The sequence below is a fragment of the Armigeres subalbatus genome, chromosome 1, assembly GCF_024139115.2.
Source record: "Armigeres subalbatus isolate Guangzhou_Male chromosome 1, GZ_Asu_2, whole genome shotgun sequence".
NCBI classification, from domain to species: domain Eukaryota; kingdom Metazoa; phylum Arthropoda; class Insecta; order Diptera; family Culicidae; genus Armigeres; species Armigeres subalbatus.
In genome coordinates, this window is record NC_085139.1 from 309,442,403 (window position 1) to 309,468,577 (window position 26,175).

The following is a 26,175-nucleotide window of genomic DNA, read 5'->3' on the forward strand; positions in this document are numbered from 1 at the left end:
ATGGCTTGTGGAGGCGATGAAACGCAAACGCGATGGGCTTTCGGCCTTCGAGGTGGCGACGGAACAGCTGGACGCCATCATCGACTTTGCGTCATCGAAGCATAATATCAGCAAGGACCTCAAGAGGAGCTTGCAGAAACTTCGAAAGTCGATGCTGGACGCCAAGCTGGAGAGGGCGGTCGGGACGGCTAAGTGTAAACCCGTGAAATCGGTGGAGTCGAGGTCTACCCAGACTGAGGCCCAAGGATTCGCGGACTCGGGCAAGGTCGAATCGACCGAAGGCGTGCCAGCGAAGACGGTGGTACCAAAGTCTACCCAGACTGAGGCTCAAGTATTTGCGGGTACGTCGGGGGTGACTGCTCCAACGGAGTAGACACAAAAACGGGGGAGACAGTCTCCAGGGGATGAGCTCCCTGGGGGCCGCTCCAAAACGCGGAGGGTTACTACCCCGAACAAGGGTAGTGGGGCTGGGAAGCTGAACCCCGGCCGGGTACCTCCAAAACCGGGGAAGGTAGGACCTGGAAAGGTCCGTCCACTCAGGAAAGACGGTGGCAAGGGGTTACGGCAGGCTGAAAGTTCTCAGCCGCACCAGACCAGGGAAATAGAGGGGGATGACGCCTCCTGGACCCTGGTCAAGAACAAGAGGAAACCGAAGACGTCAAGGGCCGAAAAGAAGGCCCAGGTGAATGAGGGTAGCAAGAAGTCTAGGGTAGGCGCCAATCGCTCCAGGGGCGATGCCCTAGTCATCATGGCGGACGAGACTAAGTAGTCGGACGTTTAGAAGGCGATGAGGAGTGACGTCAAGCTCGGTGAACTCGGCGCCGACGTACGTCGAATAAGACGTACCCGGATGGGCGAGATGATCCTCGAGCTGAAGCGGGGCGTCTCGCAAAATGGCGCCGCCTACAAGAAGTTGGCGGAGGAAGTTCTAGGCGAGACGGTCAAGGTGAGGGCACTCACTACGGAGGTGAATCTAAGGGTTAAAGACCTGGACGAGATCACCGAAGTCGAAGAGCTCGTCACGGCACTGCGGCGACAGTGTGAAGTAGAGACGCCCACCGCAGCCGTTCGGCTACGGAAAGGTCCGGCAGGGACACAGGTAGCATTGGTTCGGCTATCTGCAGCGGACGCCTCCAAGGTAGTCAAATTAGGGAGCGTCAAGGTGGGATGGTCGGTATGCCCTGTGGGCATATACGAGCAACCCGAAGTTTGCTTCAAGTGCCTGGAACCGGGGCACAAGCAATGGGACTGCAAAGGCCCTGACAGAAGCAATCTCTGCCGACGCTGCGGATTGGAGGGACACAAGGCACAATGTTGCACGAACCCTCCCAATTGTTTGATTTGTTCCAGCAAAGCTGTGAACAGCAAGCACCCCATGGGGGGCTCGATGTGCCCGGCGTTTAAGCGTGCTGCAGAATCACAGTGCAGGTAACGCAGCTGGCTTGCTCGGCCTCGCCCGAGTGCTTGGTGTGCGCAAGTTTAGAGGAAACGGCGGAACACGTGTTGTTCGTGTGCTCACGTTTTCGCGCAATGCGTGACCACATGCTAGCCACATGTGGTCTGGACACTACCCCGGACAACCTAGTTCGGAGGATGTGTTGGCTGGAACGCCGTTTTATCGGCTATCGCCCATATCGTCTCGGAGCTACACAGAAGGTGGCGCGTGGACTCAAGGATGGCTAGTTCAGGCGCAAATAAGAGGCGGTCCAAGGGATCGGAGTCGGCTTCATGGGTCATACCGGTGGTCATGCTCTGTGGTCGAACTCGATCCTTTTATCGAACAAGTGGCCGCGCGAAGAACAACATGGTATCGTCGTTTTCGCGGCGTTGGTCAACCGGGCGGGTTCCGAGCCCGAGGACAGAAAGGGGTCCTCGTCAAGGCTGGGGCAGGCATAGGCACCGCGTCGGCAAGTCCCTCTGTATGCTGGCGAATAGGCCCTATCGCAGAAATGTCAATTTGGGGTGCACACGGCATCATCATTCTTGATACCAGTCGTGCAGAGGGAAGCAGGCGCGAAGTCGACCCTTCCCACCTTCCGAGGACATAGGGCGTGGTAAGGCCACCTGGAAAGCCGGCAACGCGCTGGCACGATACCATGGTGTTCTTCTAAAAAAGCGAGTTACGATGTTCGGTGCTGCAAGGACACGCAGCTAACCTCGAGGGTGCGTTGTGCACTGGCCCCCCTTTAAAGCATTACTTTCTGGTTGTACCGAAGGGACTTTGGGCTTGGCGGCAATGGAAACGGTTTAGCAGGTCGGGGATGTAGTCCTGCCTCCCTAGGTGATCCCTAACCCCGCACTTCCTGGTCAACCCAGGATGTCTGGAAGAAAAAAAAAAGACAGACATTTGCTCAGCTCGTCGAGCTGAGTCGATTGGTATATAACACTATGGGTGTCAGAGGCCTCTATAAAATGTACGTTTTCGGAGTGAAATGATAGCCTTTCGGTACAACTTTGTTGTACGAGAAATGCAAAAACATACACTTGAGATTTTTGGACACAATGCACAATATAAGCTAAGCTTTCCATCGATGTATTAATATTCAAAATCGGTGGTTGCGAACCTGGCGGAAAAATAATTTTCAAAAAGAAATCCAAGATGGCGGCCAAATTCAATATGGCTGCTTCTATTTTTACTATTGCAAATTGAGGATACACTTTTCCTTTTTCCACCGATATGCTGATTTCTACGATCGGTTGAGAAATGTTGGAGTTATGATAGTTTTGGTGAGTCAAGAATTGACAAAAATCGAGGGGTCCACTAAAATGATTTCGTGTATAACTAAATAGGGGTTCATCTTTCTGAAGAATTTAACTCGGATCCTTAATATACTCGCCGAAAGCTTCCGAAAGAATATAAATGTAGGCATTTTTAAAAACCTCGTGTAAATAGTGGCCCGATTTCAGCGAGAATTACTCTGGTATAATTTATTTACATTTGCTTCATGGAACATTCTAAGTAGGCGTGATGTAGCGCATACCATCCTCCTGGAACTATCATCCTTGACCATTCTAATAATCAGCCTTCGGATGGTGACTCGGTCCCACTTCCTAAGTAGCGTAGACTTGGAAAACTTGTTGTTTGACAGTTAAAAAGATAAAATACAAAACATGTTCAAAGAAAGTAAAAAAAAAGTTTTTGCCAAACATACCGCACTTGATCATAGAAGATGCTTTGTATTTTTTACTCTCATTCAACAAACTGTGTTACTTGGGTTTAGTGTTGGATTTTATTGAAGCAACTAGGTCCAAATCACCGACAGATCCACACCATAGATAGAATATCCTCATTCCAAATAGGTCTAAAGTTGAATTCGGTCACTAACCAACCTATTCCAGAGATCATCCGACTCGATCTGATGAAGATAGCTTTTGCTTGAACTTGATTGACATTGACTGCCATTATTATGACCAGATTCCAGACCAGATTATTCTGACCAGCACAACTCGACCGAATCACTTATACCTTCTATTGATTCAGACCAAGGACCACACTTGCTCCCTTCTCGACCCCCCTCTTCCGCTGGAAGTCAATTTACTGGGAGATGTGCTACAGAACGCTTATAACGACGGCAGGCACGTGGATCTAGTTTCCTTAGATATCTCCAAGGCCTCCATCAGAACATGGACCCCCATCGTCCTCCAACAGTTGAGAGAGATTTTTCGGCAACCTCCTTGTTTTTCCCCGAATTCCTTCACAGGGCGCTCTTTTCAAGTTATGATCGATAATCAATGTTCGATTATCGGCCTCGAACTGACCTGTATCGCCCACCGTAGCCTCGTCGAAACTCTGTGACCGACGTGTTGAGGCAGGCATCTTGCCTTTTCGCCACCGTGCGTAAGTGGCCATCTGCCGCAAAGCCGCCACGTTCGCCGCAGCCACCTTTGGAGAATACAGAATCTCTCTTCTCACTGAAGGGGACCGGACTCTGCGCACGATGGCCGGCGTCGGAGCGAGTCCACTGGCATGGAGCGAGGAGCTGGCAACTTCCGCAGGGATGACAATTCCATGGCTCTTGGAAGTTCGGTGACCGAGCTCCTCAACAGAGATTTTGATAACCACGAACACAGGTTTACGGATGGGTCGGTTTCAGGCCGTGGAGTCGGCATTGGGGTCACTGGGACCGGTTTCACTGTCTCTGACAGCCTCCCGCATATGTGCAGCATCTTCGTCGCCACCTACCCGTCCAAGAAACCCATCTTCGTCCTGTCCGACTCTGCCAGCGTCATTTCCGCACTCCAGAGGGACGACCATAAACACCCCTGAATCCAAAACATCTTAGCGAGCACGACCTTCGCTTGAATTCTGGGGCACTGCAGAGTGGCTGGAAACATCACGGGAGATCTCCTTGCCGAAGTAGGATATCAGGGTCAGCGTTTCACGTCAAAACCTGGGTAAGGAAAGCCGTACAAGGGAACTGGGATATAATTAACAATTAGCCACCACTCAACAGTTTGAACCTTGCGAGACCACTCGGTTTAGCAGACGCCACCGGACGAAAAATTTCACTCAAAAGCTGCTGCAGGTTCGGCGTTGCTCCACCATCGATGACCGCCATCGCTGCGGTAGCTTCTTCTTCTTCTTCTTCTTATTGGCATTACATCCCCACACTGGGACAGAGCCGCCTCGCAGCTTAGTGTTCATTAAGCACTTCCACAGTTATTAACTGCGAGGTTTCTAAGCCAAGTTACCATTTTTGCATTCGTATATCATGAAGCTAGCATGATGATACTTTTATGCCCAGGGAAGTCGAGACAATTTCCAATCCGAAAATTGCCTAGACCGGCACCGGGAATCGAACTCAGCTACCCTCAGCATGGTCTAGCTTTGTAGCCGCGCGTTTTACCGCTGCGGTAGCTGTTGTCGTTTAAACCGCTACCAGACAACATCGTCCGCTCTCCGTGAAATCCTGATCGAAAATTACGGGTCTTACATCAAACTGCTGATCCAAATTAAACATCTTTCGGAAGCTTGATTTGCCCAATCGTCATATGTGCTGTGATGTTGTATATCCACATTTGCGTGCTCACTTTACTGTCGATATACAACAGTAGAGCATATGTGACAATTGGGCAAATCAAGTATCCGAAAAATCTACACCCAGGATTTTTTTTACACGGTTGGAATTTGTTAATTTCTCGGTTAACCCGAACTTTCACAGCTTTTTAAATACCACCTGAATTTTCTTTGATTTTTTGTGAATTTTTTCTTGGGGTTAACTCATTGTTTCATTGACGCTGAAGGTCTTAAACGACTAAAACCAAACCGCGTAAAAAAAAACCTGGGTGTATTCAATTTGCCGAAAAAAGAGCTAATCGCGGTGGAAGATGGTACTCGGAATAGGATGGCTTTTCCGTAAACGTGACCATAAGCAATCTTGTTGTGTCTCCTTTATCATGTCTATCTAGAGAGTATGAAGTTGAAACTACGATTCCCTCTAAGACACGTAGATCCTTTTTCGCAAAGGTGATATAAATTTGCTAAACATTAGGATTTTCGGCTTTTAGTCACATGAAAATGTTGACAATTTCTAATCCTTGCCAACGTTTCGATCCGGAGGTTTGGAATTATCAACATGTTCATGTGACTGAAAGCCGAAAATCCTAATTATTAGCAACTAATCCAGTCAAAATACCTAGATATTCGGAAATATGTGCTGTGCACATGCACAGACAAGATATTAAACATTCAGTCCGCAATACCATCGTTTCCCAAATGATTTGTTCTGACTCATGTCATCAATATGTTGTGATAAAAATCGACATTCAAGTCTTTGAATTTATTGTAACATATTGCAGACAACAGTCCAAACATATAAAAATATGACACATTCACATTAAAACTTAAACTGATCTACAAATATGAATGCAAAAAAAGCACGAAATACAGGCATACGAAGGAAATACAAGCATTTTTATCTTATTCAGAGTAAATTCAATTTAACTGCACCAGTTACATAACACCACTTCCATAACACAAATTTTGCCCCACTAACCGAACTTTAGGCGAGCGCCCGTACAAATGCCACCTGCCGGAGTGCGGCCGAGCGTTCATCCAGCTGTCGAACCTGCAGCAGCACCTTCGCAACCACGACGCCCAGGTCGAGCGGGCCAAGAGCCGCCCCTTCCACTGCAATCTCTGCGGCAAGGGCTTTGCCACCGAGTCTAGTCTCCGAACGCACACTTCCAAGGTAGGTCTCGAACTTTGGCCATAACTATCCGTTAGATAAATGACTTGATTTTGAACTTCGTTTTAGGAACTTCAACTCCACCTGGGAGTGCTGCAGCAACATGCCGCCCTGATCAGTAACTCCAACAGCGTCACGTGCAATGTGTGCAGTAAGATATTCCTCGGCGTCGATGCCCTCAATGAACACATCAAATACTCGCACAAAGAAGTGGCTGGTAGGTATCACCCCTGTAGCACATTTAGGTTTCAGATTCTGATTCAATGGGCGAACTGGTACTAATAGATTCGTTCCCTTCCCGGACCTTCTGCAACTACTTTAATCTACTACTACTTCTACTACTACAACCGCTTTACTACCACCTACCACACCCAACTACAAACAAACTATTTGTCCAAAATTCCAATCGAATCGAACGAACCGCACCGCCAATCCGACCCCCACCAATATTGAACTCTACCCAGACTACAGCACTAAATGTCTTGAGGAACTGAAACATAGAATTTCTTACACCACAGTGAAGCGAAGAGTAGCGAACCATCCGTGCCCGATGTGCGGCAAGCACTACGTCAACGAGGGCTGCCTGCGGAAGCACCTGCTGACGCACCCGAGGACGCCGGCCTCCGCCGGGGCTCCCTTCCGGTCGAACCTGCAGATGTGGCCCTGCTCGGTATGTCAGGCCGTGTTCACCCACGAGACAGGTAAGTGAAGATGGTTACCACCGCGGGCGGGTGCGTGCTGGATTCTTGTGGGGGTATGTATTGGGCATACATAAAACGCGACACGATACTGGACAAAACACTTATGGTTCTTACAAACGACACCAGATACCAATTTGCCATGTGGGCTGGTGCACTATCCTGCTGGAACACGAAGTGCTCTTTTCTGTGGTAGCTTTGGAGACTAGGGGCAACAAAATCATAGGTTTGAAGTATACAGCATTGATTTTAACATTATTAACGTAATGGATTTAACGTTTTTCGTAACACTTATAACCAAAGGCCCTGTTTTTTTTCGGATTGAGCGGTTCTTTTTGCGCTTGATGGACCGTGGAGTTCTCGCCGAACGTGGTCAGCTGGATCTCGCAAGGTTCTCGGTCGAGAACGGTTTCTGGTATCGCCTGGTGGTCGTTTAGACAAAACTCTGCTTCGCCCGGTATCAGCAGTCGGAATATATCGCCGGGTCGTTTAACGTTAAAAACGCTTGTTTACGATGCCCCGATAGTCTTTCATCGTGCATAACAAACGAAAAACAACAAGTAGCATGTCAACACCAATGCTCATAAGGCAGTATGGATATTCGTTGGTTTTGGGGCTAATATGGACAGGACACCTTAAGGAGTGGAAGGGTCAATTGGTCAAAACCCATTCGGCCGAAAGCCGAAAGAATGCCACTAGACCTAACAAACATTAGGCCAAAACCCACCTGGTCAAAAGTCATTTGGCCGCAAGGGTCATTTGGCCGAAATGGTCATTTAGCCGAATAGGATATTTGGCAGGATCGATCATTTGAAAAGTGGGAAATGAGGAGTGAGAAGTGAGAAGTAAAAAAAGCAATGGGTAATGTTTTTAACATAACCGCGAGTAGACGTAAATTAATAATTAAATACATAATAAGAATTGCTTTGTTTCTAATTATTAAGCCCCTATTTACTCAAGCAAATGTAGGGCATTTATAAATTTCTTATTGATGATAGTATTTAAAGTTTAAAAACTATTATTAAAATTTTCAGACTTGGGGAAAATGTGCTATTTTAGGGGAACTGTCGCGTCTTCCAAACAAAGAAATACAGCACCAACTTCGTTGCTTTTGTTTTCAAAATTAAAAATCATTTATTTTCCATATTTTGTCGTACACATTATTTTTATAGCATTGCAAGTGGTCAGCCTTTTGGCCTTTCAACTTTAGTTTAGTTTCTAATTTTATTTGTTTTAATTTAAATTTAAAAAAAGTTTATCTAATTTTTCAAGGTAGCCTTAAAGCGGCATCGGTTAATTTTTAAAATTTAACAACCTAACTACTATTTACACAAATATTTACGATTATAATTTGATAACCTAGATTGGAACGCCCGTAAGACGTAAGACGCCCGGCTACAAAGCAAGACCATGCTGAGGGTGGCTGGGTTCGATTCCCGGTGCCGGTCTAGGCAGTTTTCGGTCTGGAAATTGTATCGACTTCCCTGGGCATAAAAGTATCATCGTGTTAGCCTCATTATATACGAATGCAAAAATGGTAACTTGGCTTAGAAACCTCGCAGTTAATAACTGTGGATTTGCTTAATGAATACTAAGCTGCGAGGCGGCTCTGTCCCAGTGTGGAATGTAATGCCAATAAGAAGAAGAAGATTGGAACAAGCGCCCTAATCACCACTTGGTACGAAGATAAGCAACAAACCCTAAACCGATCTTTACACTCACCAAAGCGTTCTTGTAGTGTTTTAATACTGGCCAGACGGTGGACCTCAGAGGTCCTGTCCTGGAAGGTGTGTTGAGGATCATCCTCTGGAATTTGTTCTGCACTCTTTGGAGTTTGAGGTGATGGGTTTTAGCGCAACTCTCCCAGACAGGCATGCCGTATTCGATCACGGGAAGTATGATTTGCTTGTAGACAGCAAGCTTATTTTTCAGGGACAAAGACGATCGACGGTTGGTCAAAGGGTAACAGCAGTTTCAACAAAACGTTACACTTCGTCACCGTCTTGTCAACCTGTTGCCGAAAAATAAGCTTGCTATCGAGGGTCAAGCCAAGGTAGTCAGCCTCGTTGGTCCATTCCACTGTCGTGCCATTGAGGATGATTTTGCAGTCCTCTGGGAGAAGATGTTGGTCTGGGTCTTCGTTGCTTTTATACAGATCTTCCAGCTGGTGAAATAATCTGTCAGGACATCCAGGCCTCGTTGGAGTTTTGCCACGAGGGCTCGTATGAATCGTCCCCTGTAGACGATAGAGGTGTTATCTGCGAACAGTGACAAATTGCCGCATTCTTGAGGTTCTGGCAAGTCGGAGGTGAACAGGTTGAAAAGCAGGAGCCCGAGGGTACTACCTTGCGTGACGCATGCGACGATGTCGTGCGCATTGTAACTCGCTCCGCTGATTGAGACCCGGAATGTCCTTGCCTACAGATAGTTGCGGATGATTTTCACTAGGTAGCTGGGAAGATTGTGGCGATGTAGTTTGTACACCTGATCATCATGCCATATATTGTCGAATGCCTTCTCAACATCGAGTAAGGCCATAGCGGATGTGTGAGAGACATGCTTGTTCCGTCTGAGGACGTTGGTAACTCACTAAACCATTTGGTGTACGCGGTTAATCGACCACGTCGGAAACCAAACTGCACATCGCGCAAGATGCTATGTTGCTCGGTAGACTCGAGAAGAGGGTGGTAAATTGCTTTTTCAAACAGCTTGGATAATCCTGAGAGAAGACTGATGGGACGATAGCTTTTTGGAGAGGAAGGATCCTTCCCAGGCTTCCTGAGGGAAATGACAGTTTTAGGCACGCCGCCGCCGCCGACAATTTTGTATCGGCGCGCCGCCGTTTAAAATTCTTCACACCGCAGATCTATAATTAACCACACCGATCTAAACTTAAAGAAGTCTTCAAAATTTTCAGTGAAAATTTCGAATATTCAGTGGAACCGTAGAATTTCCTTATTGAACTGTACAACATCACGTTGAAACTCCAGATAGATTTATGTAAATATACCAATGGTTTCCTTGAAACTTTCATACAATTTTTCGTTGTTATTTCGAAAAGCTATCCGTAAAAACTAAGAAAACTTCGAGTGGAAATTGCGAAGAGTTTCCCATTGAAATCTAAAGAATTTCTCGTTGAAATAGAATTTTTGAACCGAAGGCCACAAGGCTGGAAGTTGTTTGGCCGAATATGTCTTTTGACCGAAAAAAACATTTGCCAGAAGCCCATCTAGCTTAATTATGTCATTTGGTCGAACAGTTCCTTTGGCTGCAAAAAAGGGGCCATTTGGCCTCAAAGGACATTCGGCCGAAAATGTCGTTCATCTGAATTGGTCATTTTGACCATTTTCAAGACATTAAAGGAAGATTCTTTTGAATTTCGCCGAAAAAAAATTGATAAACTTCCCCAGAAAGTTCTTCAAGTTTTTTAAGAATTTTCATATTTTCGAATTTTTCACGGGAACTATTTTGAAATTTAAACTCTTTAGAATTATCAAAGAAAACTGTTAGGAGATTTAGCGGAAAATACTTCGGATTTTACATGCGAATCTCTTTAGAATGTTAACGGAAACATGTTTCAAATTTCTACAGGAAAACATTCGGAATATCCACGGAAAGTTCCAATTAAGTTTTTGTTGAGTATTCTTCGAAATTTACGCGAAAAGTTCTTCATTATTTTAGGAGATTGCGACTGGTAGAAGGGATGTTTTATTGTTGGTTTTCTTAGTATACACACTTAAAAGCCAAATTTTATATCAGTAAAATTATTTGACGAACATGGTCTGTAAAATTTCTTTTAGCCGGAATGTCGTCAAAAAATATTGTTTCGCCGAAATATTTTAAATTGCATTGCCGGACTTCGGCCATATAAATGTACTACTGAAATTCGGCAATATGTGTTGCGATCGCCATCGGTAAACTATCAACTTTACCGAGTTTCGGAGAAGTTCATTTACTAAACGTCAGAATGTCACAAAAACACGTGCTTGAAAATAGGAAAAAAATTGATTGTAGGAGGCGGCTACAAAAACTATATTCATGTAAGTTTTTAATTCCGAATTTACTTTATTTTGATCTTAAGGCTCTATAAACCGTAATCAATCCGATAATGACGATGATTTATTCAAATCCGCACTAATACTAATGCACTTTTGAATGAAATTTAATATTTTGGGGCTATTTATCGACTTACCCTCCATCATAATATATTCATGGCATTTCCATATCAATTTTTCACTTATTGATACTAGTAATTACCACTAATTACTAAGGAATTGCTGGAAAAACGCTGAAAACTGCCTTTTTCCAAGGCCGACATTCGTATGTTCATGGAACGCATACTTACGTTCGAACGTCCGGATCAAACACATACACACCCACTTGATTTTTCACTTGATTTTTCCCCACTGCTTTCGTGATTTTATCACTCCTAAAAACTATTCACTAACTTCCCAAGTAACACCGAAAACATCATTATTAACGAAGGTCTAATAATAATGCTGAATAAAGGTCGGTAAACTGAAATACAAAACATTAATTTACAACTAACAACAAACTAAGTGCAGGAGATAATCTTTTCACCTCATACTTCATTCCTTATCACTACTTTCTTCTAAAACACCACCATTTTCCATAAATTTGCAAAATACTTGATTTTCCCATACACGGTAAAAAATATACACGTCCATGTGAACTGTTCTGCATTTGAATATGCACTACGGAATCAAATCAATATCAATAGCTGAGCTCATCGCATTCAAAGACCACCACTTCCATTTGACGTGCTCAATATTTTGAATATAAAGCAACAAAATAAAAAAATAGAATTGCCTAAACTCAGATTTGAATAACATACCTTTGATTGAAAGTCCTTCGTCCTACCATGACTCCATCTCACACTTCGAAATACCTCTTGAAATAAGCAGAACAGATGAAAGAACTGTCATCTATTTTTAGAACAACACCAATATCGCTCCACTCTTAAATCAATAGCCTTGAACCTGTGAATTCAATAGCATAGCACTATCAATACTAGTGGAGACATCATTGGTGATGATCGAAGTGCTAATCATTTCAACATCCAGAGAGTAGCACTTTGATCAATCGTGTTGATGTTATGAAATTGTCTGCATTCAACACACTTGTGAAAGGTGTGACACCACTTCAAAATCAAAGGAATATCATTTTCAATAATAGTGATTGTAAAGTTGATCATTCAATAGATGGAACAGTTAAATTGAGCGTGTTGATTTTTTACCGTGTACATTTTATCGATTTCCAACTACCATTCTTCCATGAGCTCATGGTGAAAATTGCGAAAATCTCAGAACATAGAGTAGCAGGCTTAACAACACAGATAGAAACGCCGGTAGCGCCACTCAGTGACGAGTACCGTAAACATGGTGTACGGAAGGTTGTTGTCTACACTTTTTACGGCTGCTGCACTCTGGAAGTAAATGTCATCGAAGTAAACAGTCGGTCCCTCATTGCATCACTATTACAAACAAGCGATACAGTCATTAATTTTCAAAACATTGTGATGGAGTCTTGAGTCAATGTTTATATTTTTAGTACATTTCATCGAATTATCAAAGAATCCGAGAAAGGCGTTCATTGTTGATTACGACCCTCGTTACGACCCACGCCGCGGCATCGAGATTGCTGATATGGATTTATGGACGTGATAGAGTCTTTCAGCTCGCCATCTTTGTGCACAAAACACGATGCCGAGCTTGATTATAGAACATGAATTGTTTTTGTGATATTCTTACTTGTACATTTTATTGAAAATATTCCAATAAGGTTAATAAGGTTGGTTCCGAGTTGTGTTTTATGATTATTTTATTTTTTTATTTTATTTACATATTATGTTCCATTGAAAATAAAAAAAAAAAAACAAATAATTACATTATTTCGGCAAAGCACTTTGCCGAGCAATTCGATAACACATTACCGAAAGTAAATTTTAACAGCTAGATGATTTCGCATATTTTACGACCAATCGGCAATTTGAACTTTTGCCGTGATTTTTACCGACATCTCAGCTGTTGGATTCTCGGTAATTAATTTTGCCGGCCTCGGCGAAAAAAAATAAGTGTGTAGATTGATAAAGATGGCTATCTTGGCATAGCCAACGTTAAAACAGAAAATTCTTTGGAATACCCGCAGGAGCCAAAGAGTTTTCACGCACACAAATAAAAATCGTTGGTAAAACTAAGAAAACGTTGGTAAAATTAATAAAATTAGTTAGTGATTTTCAGTAGAAAGTATAGAACTGTTGAATTTACAATTGAAAACATGTCACCTCAGCAAGAATTTTTACAAGAGATAACTTTTCAAAATAACATTTCACTCTCAAATCGACATGAAATTTTACAATAGAATCAACTAATAATACTTTCAAAATAACAAGTTGTTTTTACTCTTAATTCCACATGTGCATTTTAAATTCAAATTTGTCAAAAATAAAAATAAACAGATTTATGATTCATAATTTTGCTTCTAATTTATTCTCCATTTTCATTTATTTTTAATTGGTTCGATCGGTTCGATGAATCTGAACAAGCCGACAGGCATCGCTTCCATATCGGCCCGCTGTGTTGTTAATCTGGAGCAGCTTTTCCGAATCTCGCAGCAATATAACAGTGGTGTGCCTTCGCTTTGGAAGGCATTCTCCCGACTCCAGAAGGTACCATTGTCGCACAGTTCAGCGATGTTGCTTCTGTATAGGAAAGATAGTACTAAAGCTCGCTGTGCATTAATAATCGGAATTTTATTACCTTCGGTATCGACTCAACATATGAAGGACGTTCAAGGCACTTAATTCGACCCAACGAGCGGACAGATTAGAACTTTCTAGAGAACTTTAAGCGAGTTTTGCCGTCGACGCTAGCACCAAGATCGCCAATCGGCGCATCTTTTTCGACCAAGCAAAGGCAGCTTCTTCGGTGTTTTGACCTGCGTGCTTCTGCTATTAAAACTTCCATACCTATGCCAGTCCATCTCAGAAAAAACTTCCTCCAGACATATGTTTACGAGTTTTCGGATGGTATACGGTCAGCAGACTGGCACCTTTATCCTGTCTTCTGAAAAAAGTATAGGTCCCCATTAAAATTCACTGAAAAATCTAAACAGCAAATAAAAACTTACTTGTCCTCTAGCACAAACTATTGAAACAGGAACATTTTTAGCGGTTTTTATTTTCTGTTTTGACAGATCATTGCGAGCTGCCAGTTTAATTTTATTTTGTCAGTGTTGCCAGAAAAACGAAATATAAAAGTTATTTCGACTATTTTAAAAGTTTTGTTCTGAGTGCTCTTACTGTTAAAATAACAATTTTAACCTGAGAAAAAAACTGTCAAATCAAACATTTTGCATTTGATTTAAATATTTTAGCACTCAAAAATACCAAATATTCCCAACTTTCAAAATAAGATATAGAAAATGTTAAAATCACAACTTTTTTTCGTTCTGTGCGGGAGACTTCCTAAAAATTTCCCAACACATTTTCCTGAATTTCAACGGAAAACTTCTCAGAGTTTCAGCGGAAAATTGTTCGAAGTTTTTAAGGATTTTCTTTGGATTTCTACAGAAAATTCTTCATCTCGTTCATAAGAAATTCCTGGGAAATTCCATTGGCCGAAAGTGAAATAAATCCGTACTGGTAATTTGGCATAACAGGTAGTCTGGTAGAAATGTCATTACTGAATGGTCGAAAATGTCCACTTGTTTGACCGTTGAACAAAATTACGTGGAGTCATTCAATAATGACGTCACAGGTTTAGTTAGATTCTAATATTTTATGACATTACTAGGTATAAAAAAGCGTAACAGAGGGGGAGGGGGAATCTAGAAAGTCTAGTCTCAAAAGGTAATGGACGTTATATTTGAATCGTTCTTAACCTCTTTACTTTTTAAGTTGATACTGGCCTTTAAGTCAAAAGCCATTTAGCCAAGTTCTATCAAGACGATTTCACCGAAACTGTTATAAGGTCAAAAATGGTTTACCCGAAAATGTAGTTTGGCCGACAGCGACATCCAGTCGAAAGGGACATTCCGCCGAACTGGTAATTTGACCGAAAAAGGTAGCAAGGCCTCACAGGTCATTTGGTTGAAAATGCCATTTGGCCAAAAATGTCGTATAAACGAATAGATCATTTGATCGAAAATACCGTTTGGTAGGCATGGTCTTTTGTCAGAGAGAACCATTAGACCCGAGAATATGCTTTCTGCAAATTAGCCAAACATGAGTCTCTGCGAAATTACCTGTTTGGCCGAATGTTACTTTCGACTGTTATTGCTATCAGTCAAACTACATTTTTGGACAAACCATTTTCGACCTGATAACAGTTTCAGATGGACGTTTAAATCGGCCTAATGGAATTTGTCTAGATGATTTTTGGGTTAAAGGCCAGTATCATCTTAAAAAGTAGAGAGAAAATGTCATTTGGCCAAACGGTTCGATGTTTTTGACCATAGTTTGAGTCGAGGTTTGAGTCATTGACATTTGCCGTATGACCCGTCGGGCTAAATTACATTTTGGGCCAAATGGCCCCTTCTGTCAAACGATCATTTTAGCCAAACGGCATTTTCGGATTGATTACCTATTCGGCAAAACGACCTGTTATTAAAAAAGGCTTTTTCGGACAAATTGTCAGTGAGACTGTATGTCGCTTTCGGCCAATGGAATTTCCCAATGACTTCTTATGGACAATACGAAGAATTTCTTGTAGAAATCAATAGAAATTTTATAAAATTCCCAGCAATTTTCCGTTGAGATCCAAATTTTGTTTTGCTAAAATATACATTCTGAACAATCTTCCATGTAGATTCTGCAAAAAATTCCTTGGGAATTTCTCGTGAAAACTCCTTTGAGTCTCCCGCGGACATTTTTTGTTTTATCTTTTATCCTTTTCTACTAAGGAAAAAAATGTACAATATTTTACATTTGGATAACAATTTGAATTTCAGGAATTGTAGATTGCAGGAAATCCTCCTAAGAATGTTGGAAATTTCGTGGAACGTTTAGACTATTCACAAAATATTCTGCGGCCTTAGCAGAGCAAAGCTGAGATATTTGAGAAGAGTGACGGGGGTCAAAATGAAAAATAATATCGCAATGCACTTTATAAATAATTCTTCAATTATTTCTGAAATCCCTCTGCACTCTATGTACGCATATGGTCAAAGCAGTATAGATTGCCAAATATCCATAAGATTCCTAAAAAACTAAATTTTAAATAATTCCCGTTTACGTACGTTTACGCAAATCAAAAGGATAATGTATTTTCGTGAACCCACACATTTGACCTAGTTGGATCAATAAAATCCAACTCTAAATTGAGATGGTCAATGGTAAGAGTCGTTGTCGGAGCTAGTTGGATCACGAAAATTCCTTTGGCCGTATTCGCCATCGGCCCTATTCGGATTAAGAAGAATTCAAAGCTGGTCGATGATTTGAAGGAATATTACTGGAGAAAGTTACGTCAAAAAAATCAAACTTTGCCGTAAGTAGACCGATGATAGGTTTAATAAAGACTAAAAAAACGATGATAGGAATCACCACAACGCTGTTTGTTACTCGTCTCTAGAATGGATGTTAGTGGCCCAAATCGCCTTCGAACCTACCCCAACAAACATTGGAAGCTGGTAAAGCATTAAACTATTTAGTGAAAATAGGTTTCTTCAGCCAAAAAACTAGCAAATTCAGCTTAATTTGTTAGTTGAGACTAAGATCAAAAAAATTCTACTCTGAAGTATGTCAATGGTTTGAAGACACATGTTAGTTCAATAACTTTCAGCTAAGAAGTGGGTTGATCGATGTTGGATTAAGTCGTATCTAGAAAACTCCAACTATTTAGTGGGTTGGTTGATGACCAAAATCGCCATCGGACCTATTCGAATTAAGAAACATCCAATAATGGAGTGAGTTTGTCGGTAAATTGTATGCACTACTGGGCTCTGTAAATTGTTGAGTCAATGAAATATAATTGTAAATTGAGTGGGTTGGTGGTCGTAGTCGCTTTCAGAAACAGCAGGAGAAAAATACAATTTTGGACCAATATCTGATAGCCTTAAGGAAAAAAAAACCCTACTTAACAATCACGACATTTTGCGATGAAATTTAAAAAAAAATCTCAAGACAAGGTAGTTTCCGAAAATAATTTTCAAATAAATATATATGTATACGGAAGTTCATCAGATTTGTCCGGCGAAATTCAAAAAATTCTTGAAAATATCATGGAAAATGCAAAAAAAAATCTTGGAGAAACGTAATAAAAAAAATCGACACGCCGCCGCCGCCGGCTAAAATTACCTTCGGCGTGACGCTGGAAACGCCGCCGCCGCCGGCCAAAATTCTGACAAACGCCGCCGCCGGCGTCGGATCAAATCTTTGGTGAGTGTATCAATGGCCAGACGTGTTGCTTACCTGCTGGCCTCTGGGAGCGCCTCCTGGATGACGTACAGCTGCTCGTCGACGTTATCGGATGACACCGAATGCCGCTGGTAATCGATGTTATCGTCCACGCACCGTTAAAACCGACCCCAGTCGACTTGGTGGTAGTTTCGTCGGGTTAGCTCGTGTCGATTCACCGAAGTTCCAACTTATGCCGCATGGCCACACTGGTGCAAATATTGGCGGAAACAACCGTGTCGGACAGGAACTGTTTAAGGTAAAAGTTCACCTCACCATGCTCCCTGTTCACCCACGTCGACAAATTGGGGATGGATCGCCTTCTGTTATCCGCATTGTTCCACTCCTGCTGCCACTTCGCCATAGAGTCCAGTCTCACCGCCTTTCTCACATTTCTGGTATTTCTCCGTTGGTAGCACCCGATATCCTCTGCTAGGGTTATGCAGATTGGAATTATCCCTGTGATAACGCAAACTGCCTCCGACGAAATGGTTCGGTACGCACTCGCAACTCGGATGGCCATTAGACGAAATACGCTATTCGGCTTCCGATGGACTGCAGAACGTGACATCGATGATGGACTCCCTGCCATCTCTGCGAAATGTACTAACGGTCCGTTAGTACATTTCGCAGAGATGGCAGGGAGTAACGGTACCTTCGTTGCCCAATCTTACTTCCAGCGTTGTCAGCGCCTCCAGAAAACTGTAACTAAGTTTGCTTCCTCAATCCTCTGCCCAAGCATTGAAATCGCCTCCAATGATCACCGGTTTCTAGCCGATCAGCTTTTCCGTGAGTGAGTCCAGCATCCGGCTATACTGCTACAAAGTCTACATTGGGGGTGCGTAACAACTACACACAAAAATCCAGGCCCGCCATCGTCTTCTTGTAGGCTGGGCATTGGAAGCCATCCGTCATATGGTCGTTTCCGTCCTCCGGTTTGCAGATGCGCAATGCCACCCCAGGCATGTTGGTTGCTTCGTGCAGTCCCTACCAATAGTCCCTACATAGGCCGGATCTGTTCGGGCCATTGCAGATTTGCGCCTTGTGTCCAAACGCTATACATTTGAAGCATCGCTCCATCTTTTTGGTGGTTCGAAGGTTGAGTCTCAACGGACACACCTTGCCCACCTTCACCATTTTGTTGGCAGCGTATACCGGTAGTCGTATGGCTGATTTTTCAGTGCATGCGCATGCCTCAGTTCGTCTATCGTAGTGATCTCGTCCAGGTCTCTGCACTCGACCACTGCCTCCTGCGTTAAAGCTCTTACGTTTTCTTCACTACCTGAGGAATTGACATTGAGCACCCCGAAGACCAAGCTCCTGATCGTGAGATCCTTCTTCAGCTCGAACAGCAACTCCCCATTCTGGGTACGCCTAGTCCATTTCCATGTTTGTTGCAAGGGTTAAAGGCCATCGAAAATCTGCGCGACAGACACCACGAAGGCGAACAGGGCTGGGATCCTTCCCGATCTGCTAGAAATGTGCCTCCCGAATAAATCCAGGTCCCTTATCCTCCTTGCCTCGATCCCCCCGGGACCACGGGATGCTGCGACTATCTTAGAAGGGGGGGGGGATTGTTGGGGTTTGCTCATGCACTTCTTCTAACATTCCGGCCCCTAGCTTACGCGAGTTCGCCGACTGGCTGGCGGATCCTCTGCTCCACTGCAACGTAGTCTCAATCCCTCGACGGTCATACTCCAAACTTCCTGACTCGAATCCTCCTAACTCCCCCGGCGTCGAGGGTGGTCCACCAGTTCCGGTGAAGGAAACTTCCGCACTGGTGGTGCCCCGACTACCAGCGGCTATCGCAGGGGACGCTTTAACGCATTGCGCCGACTTCGTCTTCGTGTGCTCTTCGTACCCGAAGCGCTTTCTTCTTCTTTCTTCAGCTGGTTGGCTGTTCGAGTGCCGAGGTCGGTCCGACGATTCCGGTTGGCAGAAGCCTTCTGGTTCACCGACGACCCGAAGCCAAACACTGCTCACTGCGCTGAATACTCCCCAGAACTTTTTCGCTGATCTCGCTTCCATCAACGATGCAGCTCTGACAGTATTTGCGTTCATCTTTTTTCTATTATCAACTTTATGTGTTACTAGCAGACCCGACGAACTTCGTTTCGCCTAAAATTTATTTATTCTCTGATTAGATCTCGAGTTATGGAGAAATTGGTGTTTCATTTGTATGGGAGCCCCCCTTTAAAAAGCGGGAGGGTCTAGAACCATCTTAAGAACCTTCCCCGGCCTCAAAAACCTCTGCATACAAATTTTCACGCCGATCGGTTCAGCAGTTTCCGAGTCTATAAGGTTTAGACAGGCAGAAATTCATTTTATGTATATAGATATGTAAGATAAGATATCGCAAACGTTGTAGCAAAATCGAAAGCGGGTATAAACAATAAACACAAGTAAGCTCTCACATGAGCATGAGGATTATGACCGCACATTTCGTAGTTGTTACTCCGTGATTGACTAGAGCTTGCGAAACTGTACAGTGAACACAATAAATGGGACTTGGGATTAGCTATCCATTCTCATTGTACACGTTTCGAGAGCTCAAATATTTAAAGTCAATAACGGCGCCGGCCACGTCCTTACAGTCATATAGGTAGGAAAGGATTGTTAGTCCGACTCTCGTTGCTACTAGAGACCAAGTATACCTGCATCTCCACGATTGTCTTTGGATAGGATGTCGTTTTAGTTAAAAAGGATAATTTATCTGGATTCACTTCGGTAAGCAATGCGATCTTTGAGAGGGGAAATACAGTCCCATCCCGATTTTGGCAACACCCGTTTTTGTCTACCCCCGATTTTGGCAACAGCCTCGAAAATATTTTTTTATTGCTTTTTAGAGCTAAAACCTTTGTATAAATATGTAATAGGATAAACAATACCAAAAGTGAATGTCATTAAGGTTTATATGCGTATTATGGACTCTGTACGAATAGTGGACAATTTCACTGAAATAATGAACCACCACTCATATTACCGCTCATAGCCAAAAATTTCTATTGTAACTTATCTGCTCTTTTTATTCACGTTTTCCATGTCCCTATTCACACTACCCTAATCTAACCAGCCCACCGTAGAATGTCGTATTTTTTGGTATTCTCACTGATTTCGTCGTCGATAAGCTGACTCACACCGTTGTACATAGTTATTAATTTATTACATACACAGAAAAAAATGTTTAAATTTAAACGACATGTAAACAGACTCAGTCGTAATAATACAGTAATTGAATATGTCATTTGATTGAAAATTCCATCGAAATCGATGCACATATTTAGAGCATTGAAAAAGATATAAAATTACACGAGTCATTACTCATTTTTCAATTGATGTAGAAAAACATCAAAATGTATTTAATTTCCCATCAATAAAACTTTAATTTTACACGATCGTGTAAATTTCAACCCGCAAACTTTTAATGTGAAAACAACATGGAGACATACGTAACTCGTTATAGTAAATATTGTAAGATCAGATTGGAATTGTGTTGTTAAAACCGGGCATTAGTGAAGAAGTTTAACCTAACGGAGCAACTACGTTAACGGTAAGAATATATATTGATGAATTTTATTTAATTGCTTGAAAATCATCAGTTGAATTGTTTGACCTGGAGCCAGCTCTCAATGTCCGCGGATGTTATGGCCAATTATAAATTCATGCGGATACCTGAGTTCAACGGATCACTATTGATATTTTTATTGTGATTGTGAATATTTATATTTTAAAATAAAAAGCACAACATTGAAAAAAAAATGTTTTGAAGTTTGATATAGGAATTGGATGATGCAACGTTGTCGTCCGTTGGATTTTACATTCGTTTAATTTTACATGCATCCGTTATATCAAACGTGTAAAATTCAACGATCTTAATTGAATTTTAAAGGGATGTAAATTTGACATCTAACTTAATTTTAGATTTATTTTGATGCTCCAAATATACTGTGTAGTTATTAAGCGAAGCCCGCTGTTTACATCACAATGCAACCGATTTTACCATTTTTCCGTCTTTCTGCTGCATTCCTGTATAGATAATAAGCAACAATATTATTTCAAAGAGTCTTATTGTTTCAAATTGACGCGAATTTGTCTAGCGGTTAATATCAGAACTCTGCGCGGGGCTAGTTATGAAGTTCCTACGATCTTTGAAATTTGACTTTCGATGATTCACCTTTTAATGATCTTCAACGCTCACCAATGGAAGCCTATTGAGTAAAGCGAATCACTTGGTAAGACAACAATGAGCGTCGTTACGGTGCGCTGATAGAAGAAGCCATTCAAGCATTCTAAAAATGAAGACTTCTATGAGTCTGGAACTCTAGCACACTGAATTGGAGGCGTTGATACTTTCTCTCGACTATCTTATCACTTTGAAAGAAGAGCGAATAAAGCAGAACGCATGATGTGGTTTGATTGTTTGGTTTCATTGTACTAGAGAGCAAGTGGGGTACGAATGCAAAAATCGTGGCTTACATGGATACCTCACCACGGCTTGGCTTGTTAGACGGTGTTGCTCATTGTTTATCACAGCAACGATCGCTCCTACTCGTTGTTTGGCATCCATCTGAGCGAGGCAGTTCACTTGTTGGCTATAGATGCTACGATTTGAATAGATCAATGTTCACAATGCTTACTCACACTTCCAATGCCTGCTCTCGAGTGTTCTGTTTGTGATGGCGAAGTTTCAGAAGTGGAGTAATTCTAGCTGCTTCGATAGGCGAGTGATGCGTCACATGTGGTTTTATTATTATTTATTCAGCCTAAGGCCGGAGTGGCCTCTGCAGTACATAACAGTCGTCTCCGTCCACTGCTGTACGTTACCAGTCACGCAGTCTACGGAGGGTCCGTAAATAGTCTTCCACCTGATCAATCCACCTTGATCGCTGTACATCTCGCCTTCTTGTGCCCGTCGGATCGTTGTAGAGAACCATTTTTACTCCAAGTGCGCGTTGTTCCTCCACAAGCATTGTCCACATCTCGAGTCCAAGGAGGACTACCGCCACGTGGTGAATGGCCGTTGTCTCTCTTGAGCCTACTTCGTCTTCAACGTGTTAATGACTAGACCGATCTGATTTGCTTCCCTCTTCAGTCTGATGTAGGATTCTTCCATCTTTTCAAAGTTAAAATAATGGAAGTAGTGCATGGAGAACTGGAGTGCGATGACCTGCAGTGAGCACCAGTTTGTCTTATGCCTTGCGATATTTTTTTTCCATAATGTCAGCGAAAATTGTGCACACACGGAAGTCTGAGAATACCCATTAATGGGTATTCTGATACCCATTTCGAAGAAAAGCGGCATAACTCATTTAATGAGTATATCGCGTTTACTCATTAATGGGTACTCTCAACAAACTTCATAAAATGGGTATTTTTACACCATGGTTTTTCTGCGGAAAATGGGTAAAAATCCCACATTATTATAAACAAAAAATTGAGGTTAGGGCGTGGAAATTAAAAATAATTTGAAACAAATCCAAAATAAGTGTTTTCTAATAACGAAGAATTATATTTATTTCTATTCAATCATAATATTAACATATCAAACAAACATTTTACCATTTTGCAACCAATTTTCTTCGCACAGTTTGGAAGTGACGGATCGCATCGAAACGAGCAACTTCGCGGGAAATCCTGTCCAAACTGTTGAAGCTGCCATTACCAGATTTATCCGCCTTTTCCGAATCACAAGGAGTGGGTGTCACACCGAGTTCCCATTATTTTGTGTAATCCTGATCTAGCGGATCTTGTGATGGAGGAACCTCGGGAGGAACAGTAGCAGCGGGAGGCACTGTTGTGGAATCTGAGAAGCAAAATTCACGGTCACAATCAACAAAAAAAAAATGCTTTTTGACTTACCTTGTCTTCTGTGACTATAAAAAACTTTTTCCATGCTCCGAATAAACTTTAAAATTCACAATGCCAGGCAGACTACTTTTATTTTCAATTCAATTACTTGTAGAAATGAAAAGTAAAAATGGCGATGTCAGATTGCAAATATTTCTGTGTGTACTATTTACTCATTTTTAATTCTTGAAACCGATCTCGTTATTGGGAAAAAAATACCCATTTTGTGTTTTTGAAAAAATACCCATTTTTTGACATTTCAGATCAATTTAAAAAAATGGGTGAATCAACCCCATAAAATGGGTATTTTCAAGCTTCCGTGCAGAACTATATTCTTAATCACACCGACCACAAGAAAGTTTGCCTCCATCAAAATCCATTATATAAGAATTCGAAATTTGTAGCACATTTAGTCATCTTGTATCCGTTGGATCGCTATTTGATTTACATAGTGAATTATGATAAAAAAAAGCTTTTTTGGTGGACTAAAATTTATATGAGATGTCGGATTGAAGTCAGCACTTCAATGGACTACAATAGAAACGTTATTTTCATCACCACATTTTTTGTAAGGACGTGGCCGACGCTATAGTTAATTTTAAATATTATTTATTATCAAATTTGTATTATGAAATTGGCTAATTAGTTACATCGTTTGATTACCATTCTTGGGTTTGTTTCCATTTTGTTTGAACTACAATCTCCGAGTTATGAATAATATCGCAAAAATGTCAATTATGATGCACGTGCATCACTCAAATACACTCCACATACTTTGTAGTACATATTCTAAGTATTTAGCTTCAATCGTGCAAACAAAAAAAAAATTTTTTGTATGAAATTTTTTTCCCGTTTTTGGCAACATTAAAATCCGGTCGTGTTGCCAAAATCGGGAAGGGACTGTAACACTATTTCGCTGTCCCGCGACGAGAAAAAAGTTAAAACGTGCACGCCCAGTGACATGAAAATTGAGGAGAATCGCGTTTTTGACGATCGAACAGACGCACAGCACTCTGTACTTACTTGACTGATAGCTACTGCAAACTATGAAAGATCGCACTTGTTGCTACCGGAGCAAAGCGCAATACATGCGCATGGGCCACTGAACACCAAATAGATAATTGACCATTATCTTGACGACCATAACACGTACTGTACTCACGTGCTCGATGGCTACTGCCAATAAACACATGTAAGTTTTCACACATATAAACTTGGTCAAAGTAATAACAATTTTAAAAGTAAAATGATTTTTTGGCTCTTTTTGATGCAACTTCGGTGTTCCTTTCGTCAACGCTTTTTAATTAGACAACAAAATATGTCTTTCTTATTCACATCAGTTTGATAAATTGACTAACGTAAAAAATAGTCCTATTAATCTTGTGCAGAAAAGTATAACAATTTTAGTGGAAAACATTGGCAAATTTTGCATTTACTTTCTAGGTGGCGCACATTTTGGAATAAAATCTTTATTTTGAAATATTGTTGGTCTTGCGTAAACTTTTTTGGATTATTTTATAATTGATATGTTAGACTGAAGGTAAACAATTCAAAAATACAATTATCTGTTCAAGATCACGGTTAAATTCAAAGGTTTACTTAGGTCATATTCTTTATTTATATTACCTCTAACAGCCGTCACTATAGGTATGTATTTGGATTAAGATTAAATTTTGTGAGAAACCAACTCTTGATTTGTCATAACAGCACTGAAGTGGACACCGCAAAACGACTGGCCACAGTATGTGAATCTCGAAGCAACTGATAGACGATGCAAATATTTCTATAAAAAACTGTATCTAAGACCTCGAGTAAAATCGCCTCAAGTAGGGTAACGGTACCAATAGTGGAGGTATTAGTAGATCCACAAAAGAAAATATTTTTTAAAAATTGATAATTATGGGAAATTTACAGCTTTAATATCTTAGTCAACAGATAAACTAATAAGTTTGCTAACAAAAATGAGATAGATGTCATTTAACATCAACAATTATCAAATATTGCTTGCACCACTATGGGCACACTGTTCCTTTAATGACGGTAAAAATTAATTTTGGTTCCCATAATGGTGCTATCCATTGGTTTTTTATGAGACTCGCCACTATTGGTACAGTTGCATCACTATAGGTGCAAGGGAGTCAATTTTGCTAAGAAAAATCATTATTTTAAATGGTTTTTCAAGCGAAATCTTAAGATAAGTTGCATTTAACAGGATATTTAAAGCACGACACATCAACTGAAACCATCGTAAAGTGTATAAATATGATAAATCTCATTACCAATCATCACCAGACTGGCAACACTGCCCGATAAGCTCACTGTGTTTACATTCTGTGCTGTTTTAAATCATTGATTCATCGCCTTCGATCGCTTCCAAAATTCTCTGCTCACCGATACACCTGCACATAAACCGCCCTCCAATCGCCGCTTCATTAAGTACGACAATTGTGATCAGGTAGGATTGTGAAATTAATATATTTCCGAGTCGGCTCGAGTGTGGAAGAATCTGCCCAAACCCGCGCCATTGCCAATATTCCCACCTCGCCGCTCTCCCCCTGCATCACCTGTCGATCAAGCTAAAACCCACCACCGCCTATCGTTTACTGCACCAAACAAAACATCAAGCTGTGCACCGAACCAAAAGTATTTGCATCTACCAACCTGTACCCACCATCCAAACATCAATAAATGCTCCTTTCGCTGCTGCTGTTCTCATTCATCCAAGCCGAAACACCCCATATCCTGGTCATCATACAACCACCGATCGTGAATTGCCATCTCCGATCAAGATCCGTACATTAGCAGCTTGTTTATATTTTGATTGTCGTCGCCGTGTTCGTGCTAGCCATTCAATACATGCGTTTTGTTGGCTGAAGAATATCAACATAGGTGAGATATAGTAGTGTGTGAACCTTGTTAGTAGCCACTGTCATCCACAACCTGTCATCGGTGCTGTCTTGTCATCGCCCTGAACTAGTGGCGCCATCTGTTAGCCAGCATATGCATTAACTTTTAAGAGCATCTCCAT

General features: G+C 41.8%; 1 protein-coding gene and 1 long non-coding RNA gene across 6 annotated transcripts in view; one reads left to right on the forward strand and one right to left on the reverse strand.

The window, feature by feature from the left end:
* Positions 1-26,175, forward strand: part of LOC134207904 (paternally-expressed gene 3 protein) — a 164,630-nt gene that overhangs the window by 133,068 nt on the left and 5,387 nt on the right. For 4 of the 5 annotated variants that reach the window (XM_062683948.1, XM_062683949.1, XM_062683950.1 and 1 more), the window contains exons 3-5: positions 6,007-6,191; positions 6,258-6,405; positions 6,653-6,889. In XM_062683948.1, the coding sequence (XP_062539932.1) occupies positions 6,007-6,191; positions 6,258-6,405; positions 6,653-6,889 (570 nt within the window). The remainder of the gene's footprint in view (positions 1-6,006; positions 6,192-6,257; positions 6,406-6,652; positions 6,890-26,175) is intronic. The other variant, XM_062683951.1, reaches the window with a different exon arrangement.
* On the reverse strand, positions 13,377-14,107 carry LOC134217708 (uncharacterized). Its single transcript, XR_009981136.1, has 3 exons — positions 14,036-14,107; positions 13,666-13,971; positions 13,377-13,607 (listed from the first exon to the last, which is right to left on the reverse strand). It is a non-coding gene; the product is annotated as an uncharacterized LOC134217708 (long non-coding RNA).